This window comes from Macrosteles quadrilineatus, unplaced genomic scaffold (genome assembly GCF_028750875.1).
Source record: "Macrosteles quadrilineatus isolate MER2022 unplaced genomic scaffold, UCM_ALF_1.0 Scaffold_5__1_contigs__length_97177068, whole genome shotgun sequence".
In the NCBI taxonomy this organism is placed as follows: domain Eukaryota; kingdom Metazoa; phylum Arthropoda; class Insecta; order Hemiptera; family Cicadellidae; genus Macrosteles; species Macrosteles quadrilineatus.
Window position 1 is genome coordinate 63,768,339 of NW_026542598.1, and position 7,469 is coordinate 63,775,807.

General features: G+C 35.2%; 1 protein-coding gene across 1 annotated transcript; it reads right to left on the minus strand.

The window, feature by feature from the left end:
• Nucleotides 1–1,512: 1,512 nt before the first annotated feature.
• LOC128994758 (exosome complex component MTR3-like) lies at nt 1,513–5,252 on the minus strand. Its single transcript, XM_054419522.1, has 5 exons — nt 4,937–5,252; nt 3,359–3,612; nt 2,639–2,785; nt 1,852–1,980; nt 1,513–1,700 (listed from the first exon to the last, which is right to left on the minus strand). The coding sequence occupies exons 1-5, from the start codon at nt 5,094–5,096 to the stop codon at nt 1,536–1,538; spliced, it is 855 nt and encodes a 284-aa protein (XP_054275497.1). The 5' UTR covers nt 5,097–5,252; the 3' UTR covers nt 1,513–1,535.
• Between the last annotated feature and the right edge of the window lie 2,217 nt (nt 5,253–7,469).

Sequence of the window (7,469 nt, forward strand, 5' to 3'; positions counted from 1 at the left end):
AACAAATGAACTCTCTTTAATTCGAATGGTTTATTTTTCTCCCGATAAATCAAACTCTTGATAATTCAAAACTCTTGATAATTCAAATTTATATGCTTGGCCCACCAATTTCGAATTATCAAGAGTCTACTGTAGGTAAGCATTTTCAGGTTATGTAACATATTGATCATCAATCATTAAGTTGGTGATGGAAATGTTATTTAACACAGATTTGATGAGTATTGTATACCTGAATCTATATAATTAATACGCTACATGAAACTTTGTCGGTTGAACTCCTCCGCCATTTCTTAACCGATTTTATCCATTGACATCTCATTGGAAAGAGTGTGTCGCGTAGATTTGCAAACTGGCCTTACATTTTTGAAATAGTCCCTTGGGCTCTGCCCCAGTGGCTTTGAAAGTTCCCATGTTATCCTTATGAAGAACATAATTGTTTACATGTTGGTCAGCTGTTTAATTTAATTGCTGTTATATATTTTTCAAGTCAATGAAACCCATCGAGTACATTTATTTACTATTTGAGTTTGTGTAAACATAACCTCCAAGACGAATTTTGTTAGTATGGTTGTACAGTATCTTAAATTTGTGTATTTATTTATCGTTGTTTTGTGTAGCTATGACGGATCGTGTTAGCACGATTGTAACATTTATCGTTGTTTTGTGTAGCTATCATTTGTTTATTTGTTGTTTTTTTTTCTTTTATATGCCTCCGACGTGACGACAACAACACATATAGACAGGAGGCGTAATCGTGATAACGACCGCAGCTCACAGAACAGTGGCGAGTATTAGGCTTAACTCATCACAGTCAGCACCTGACCCTGGACAATCTCAACTATTAGGTTACAAATGCCCCCTAACACTACCCCAAAACGACTTTTCGTTCTCAATTGGCCCTCTATAAATGACCTGTGTTGCCTGTACAGCGAGGCATTTTGAGAAGGAGAAAACCGGCCCGAATGCTTTAGGTTTATCAATAACGAAGATAAACATAGTCTGAGTTACACCATAGATAAAAGGGTTACACACCGGTAATCTTTGAGTTGACTCTTTTAAATTCGTTGTAAATATGACTGTTATTCGTTTTGAAATATCTTCTGTAATATTTGCAATTGCTCGAATTCGAGCAACATGTACACTAGTAAAGCTTATTTTGGGCCATAGACTTAATACATTATCAGTATTAAAGGTTATTCAGTTGAACACAGCTGTAGTATTCACCCCTCTGCTTGGTTTAGTCTTAGTCCTATAGCCATTCCAAAACTTAATAACTTAAGTAGATGGTTCCCATAAGGGAGAGTATCACCTAAACATCCGATTTGATTTCTGTACTTGTCACGGTAAGTTGTTTCAAAATTTAGAGGAAAGGAAGATAATCAGCTGGACAAGACTAGCTTAATGTAAATTTTCTTGTTTGTCCCCAAACATAACATTTTCTCTACCAAGCCATATTAACTTATATACTGTGTCCAATAATAATCAAACAGAAACAAGGTAAAGAAAGTCAAAATAAAAAAAAAACATTATAAACTTTATTGGTTAGCACTGGCAGGGCGATCTTTGAAATGCTTTTTCACACTGGCTGCAAGACATTGCTGCACAACTAAATACACCTCTGTCGCTTGTTTCTCCAGGACTTCCGCCACCTTCTGTAATTCCTCCACCTCCATCAGTCCTGACTGACACAGCTCCGTCACCTGGACACAACATTGGAAACTTCAGCAATCAGCAGACTACCAACAAAAATGATTTAAGACCACAGGCAGATAATAACAACAAATATGACTATTAATGTTTAACACTAATTTGTAGTATCACTAGTATCACACAAGAGTTTCCTGCAAGTACCTGTTTAAGACTGGAGAGATATGCCAGAGTGACGACTCCTTGGCTGCTGCTGTCTCTCGGAGTCACCGTCAGACAGACATTCTCCTCCTCCACTGTAGGATCCATCAGTCTCCGCTCTCCGTGGACTCCCTGCCACATAACACAGAGATAGCGTCCGCTGGTTAAAGAACCTTGGAAATCCAATCTCCTCAATACAGTAAACACCATCTCATTTGGATTTTTGGATAGTTTGGACGGCCACCTGAGTATGACACTGACTGCCTTTCCCAACGTGTAAACAAACAAGTCACAGCCCGATTGTCTAGTACCTTTGACTATTAAGTACGTTCCACTACATCCAGATGTTATTGTTGTATTTCTGTATAGTTTGGTTAAAATCTAGCTTCTTCTCTGGTATTGTACTATCAAATAGTAAAATATACATTGTAACAACTATGAAATAAGACAAAAATACCGGTAGTTAAATCATCCAACTTGAGCGTAAACAGACATAAAACACGTCAAGCAATGGCCTGTCAATATTACTTTTTTTTACAATACATAAATATTTTTCAAATATAATATTTTACTGGGAACCTTTCAAAACACTTCTTTGAGAGGTTTTACTTAAGACCATCCAAGGGTTTGATTTAAATCTCTTGCTATGTTGATTAATCAGAAGGCAATTTCACTTTAAGGCATTTTCAATACTGAACAGTTCATATACCAAATATTTAGACAACTAGGCTTTAGTTACGGTTAATTATTTGTCTAGGTTTAAGATAGGCCGAATGTTGATGTAACCTACCATTGTAGAAGCACTTATAAGATCATACATGGGCACACTGGCATCCGCCAGCGCGAGGCCGGCACAAGTGATAGCTGCAGCAAGGGCTGAGCCGTCATTCTCTAGCACCAACACATAAACATCCACTTGGAAATTTGGAAACTCGTGCTGGAAAAAAAACATCTGATGTAAACCAAACTGGTAAAACTAGGTTGACAAAATACAGAGTTATGTTTTTTTTTACAGAAATATTTTTGCAGTATTGCCCGGATGAAAAACTTTGGCTGACAATTAATCACAGCTGAAATTAATTAAAAGTAAACCTATTAAAATCACAAATATAATCAATATACAAAAAGTAGCGTATAGATGGGGACAGTAGGGACGGCAAGTTGCTGGCTGCAAGTTCTGTCCATCACGTCACTTGCCATAAGTTTTCCTATACACCGGGTAAGTACTGTCGGCAAGTGACAATGAAAGAACTTGCAGCCAGTTGGATTAAAAATATTTTCAATTTTTGTTTGAAAAAATCTGTGCCCGTGTTGGCGCCCCCAAAAACTGGCGCGCGGGGCTCACGCCCCGCGTGCCCCCCCCCCCTAGTTACGTCCATGATTGAATATTATATCAAATTATATTCTAACTACTATAACTTCATTTTAAAGGGATGTTCCAATCCAATATTACGATCAGTACTTATCTAAGTAGGCATACATAACTGACAATTATTTTTTAAATGCTTACTCTGCAAACTGCAGGTTCCAAGGCCCTTTTCAGACTAACACTGAGTTCTTTTTCCTCAACATCACGCACAAAGTGTCTTCTTTTTTTACAAGAAAATGTTGCAAATTTAAATTCACAGTATAATTCTCCATTTACACTAAATTCTGATTTATTGGGAATTTCTCTTGGATCAAAAACTGAACAAATAACTTTGGTATTTTTCATTTCAATGTAAGCAGACCCTTTTGCCTGGCTGACGACTCCGGTTTTCACATCTGAAAACAGATAATAACACTTAACCGCAAGTATCAAATACAATATAGATTATTTTTAGTTCTAAACTAAGAGTGACCTACAATGTTATAAAATATTACTAATTCAAAAATATTTTATGACTACCGTACCATTGATTCGTTTTAAACTCAATACACTGTTACAATATATTGACAATGTATTGTGTGGATTTTGTTTATTGTTAAAATTTAGTGATTGTTTGTTGGTTTTGTTGTTAAAGATTAAAGCTGATCTCTCTACAATTAATGGGCCTATGCCTTCCAAACACTTTTATGACCCGATTAAGTTTTTTTTTTTCTAGGTTAGATTTTAAAACTTTAAATGATATAAAATGGTGTGAAAATAATAACACACAACTCCTAATGCAAGGCTAAATAAACCATTTTTTCTTCAATTTAGATTGCTTTTTAATGCTTAGTAAGTTACACTGCTTACAAACTAGAGTTCCGTTGTTGACAATTAGCATTAACCAAAATTTCAACAAAGAAGAATCTAGGTACATACAAAAAAGGCCATAAAATAAACATACTTGTTTGTGTTAGTACCGTAGGCCTAGTTAGTTTATGATATCTAACTAGTTATTTAGGGATAAGTTAGGCCTACTTTTTATGATAATGCATAATCTCTTTCAATAACTGTACTGATAGGCCTACTTAGGTTACCGTAACTTACTGCATACGGTATTTTACTATCTTTCAATAAGTTACCGCTTAAGTAGGCTAACTTATTGCTTAATCCAAATCTAAACCAATAGGCGTACCACTGGTCAAAAGTAGGCCTAAGGGGTAGACTTTCATAAGTGGGGCCAAAACAAACTGTAATTTTAACTTATCGATTATTTCATTCGGTTAGTTAGGTTCTAGAAACTTGATATAGGCCTATTGAATGAAATAATTTATATATTCATTCGGTTGTTTATGGCCCCACATATGAAAATCTACCCATGAGGGGTAGACTTAACTTACCTATCGATATCTACCGGTATCGATAGTATCACAATGTCCCTAGTTTTGGGTTTAGACCCCTTGCCCTGACAAAGTTTGTAAGGCTGTATTATAGGCTATAGGCCTGTCCTTTTAAAAAGTACAGAAGTAGACAATACACAAATTCTGTTCTGAAGTTTTTAATTTAACTCTTAAATACTTCATAGGCCTAACTTTTAGCCTAACCATCATCAAAATTATATCAACAGGAAAACTAGCTTTGTCTGGAATGTTGTCCTGAGCAAACACGGCTTATAGCCTAGGCCTACCTCTTAGCCTAGGTCTGGTACAAGTTTAAATTAAATTGAAAATGTGTGCTTACAGATTTTCCTAGAATCTGTTAGTTTTCTTCCGTCTTTTCTTCTATTATTTACATCACAAAGTTCTTTTTCACATTCTTCATACGTCTTTTTTTGTTTCAAATATAATTGATATTGCAAGGTATTTTCAGGTCCTGCATTTCTTCTAGAATCTGATGGCATTTTATGATTATATTGTATTGATTGTCTTATGCATTAAATAATTGATATTGCAAATAAGTTGATAGAAATAGAATGATCTGTAGTACACGGACTTTCAATAAGAGTAATGACAAACAACGGAAACACATAAACAGTAAGTAACACTAGAACACAGCACACGACACAAGACCAAGAAGGTATGGTATAGAGGTTATGTTTATAAAATCGTGACATTTGCCCTTTTTAAGTTATCACTGAGGCTGCTGGTAAAGTGGGTTTTAGTTTCTTAACCATGCAACTGCAGAAATCTTTCTATTTTAAATTTCCCTCTTTTTGTTGTATCGTTGATTATAAATCTCCCTCCGAAGTTTGGATATGTAATCAATAGTAGCATTACTGGCATTATGCTAGTTTTTGTATTAATTTTGAATAACAATACTACAATTCTATTTTGAATACACATGTAGTTTTCTCGTCAGGTGGGACTGTATCCTCTGTAAGATAACTTAAGTGAAAGTACTATGGGGTCAATGAAAACTCAATTGAACCGTTGAGATCGTAATTGGGGGGGGGGGGGGGGCAGCAGATCACTAATGTGCATAAGGCCTCACTTATAGTAGTGCATCACTGACACTGAGTGCTTCCAGGGCAGAGTTTTTGTCTCTCATCTTTCTGATAATTATTCATGATATTCGAGATAAGTTTAATGAGGGTGATTGTCAGCTATGACTCAGAGAAGTAAAAAACGGATGATACATTCAATGGTAAACTTAAATGAATGGTGACTAGCACAAATCGCTGGTGTCTAGAGCAAATTCCAGTCCCATAAGCTATTTTTTTCGGCATTTTGCAACGTTATTGTATTCTTATTTATTTATTTGTATGCATCTTTTAGTGTTAGAGTATTTGTGTAGAAGCTGGTTTATCTTTTATTTTTGAGCTAGTCCTGCTGTTAATTAGTAGTGTATGCTAAACTGTACAGTGAGGGAACGCTCACCATCTCTAAGAACTGGCGTCTAAAAGACAAAAATTTAGACTGGTCTGGGCATGTGAACCATGTTGTTTGTAAATCATCTCTAAGGGTCTTCTGAGGCGCCTGGCTAACTTTTTCAGTTAGAAACATCATACAAATTGACTATTTCTCAGTCATAGAATTCCCAAGCTAAGGGATGACCTTCTATGGGTCAACCAAATAAAAAATATCTTAACATTGAAAAAATAAGCTATTTGAATAAGTTTAGGAGTAATGACTTCTGGAAGTTTCAACAGTTTTTGGACAAAACATTTTTGATAGGTACCATTATGACCGTTAAAGAAAAAAATACCAAAAACCGCTCACGACACCATCCAAAATTAGAACTTTAAAATGTATCCATTATTTTCTGGTAAAATAAACACGAGGAAAATTCCAAACAAAAAAAAGATATTCATTAGCAAAGAAAGGTTGTGCACATGTGGAGGCAGAACAGCCGTTCAGCTCAATTTGTGGAGCATATTTTCCTTGGGCCGAGGGTAGGTATGAAAAGACTCCCGGCACAGAAAAATTGTTCACCATCCATTTTGTGAAAAGTAGACAAACACAATAAGTAAATATTTGCAAGCTAATTTTTCACTTATGTAATGTACACTCAAATAAATTTAATAACTTTCCCATAGTTTTTCTTCAAAATGTAGTAGGCCTAATTACGGTAGGCCTACAAACAGTTTGACTATCAGCAGAGACTAACCCTAAGGGAGTATGTTTTATCTATGCTATCAGTTATCAACTTATTTTGTGAGTATAACCTTTGAAGTCAATGATGTAACTAATCCTATAGGACTATAGACTAATTAGTAAATTACTAACTGCAAATGAAGGAAAAAAATAACAATCTTAACTTCAGTGAATCATTTTTGTTCTGAAAGGTAGGTGTAATTAAAAAAAAAAATGGGATCAGATAGGTGTAAGGCATGAGTTTTTGTAGTGGAGGGTTTCAATATGGAGCACATCGTCAGGAAGGAAGTACTGTCTTATTGCTTTCCCTGCAGAATTGGATAGTCTGGTTTTCATTTGGCTCGGTAAAGGGAAGTATTTTTGTATATATGTATTTACATAAATTCACTAATTTGATGTTAATCACCTAGTTTTTCTCTTTTGATGCTGATTTCATTTGTATGCAATGTTTTGTGTTGCCTGTTCCTGTTAGTTTTTCAATTCACAGTGGCAGCTAAGTAAGAAATTCATCCCATCTATGTATGATTATTTATTGAAATCTGTTCAGGCAAGTGAGTCATTAAAAGAATCAATAAGGTAACAGAGCTAGTTTTTGGCAAGTTAACCATTCAAGACATTTTAAATTATACCCAGAGAGGGTTGTTAAGTGAGGCATTTGTGAACCTTTTTTATTTACCCAA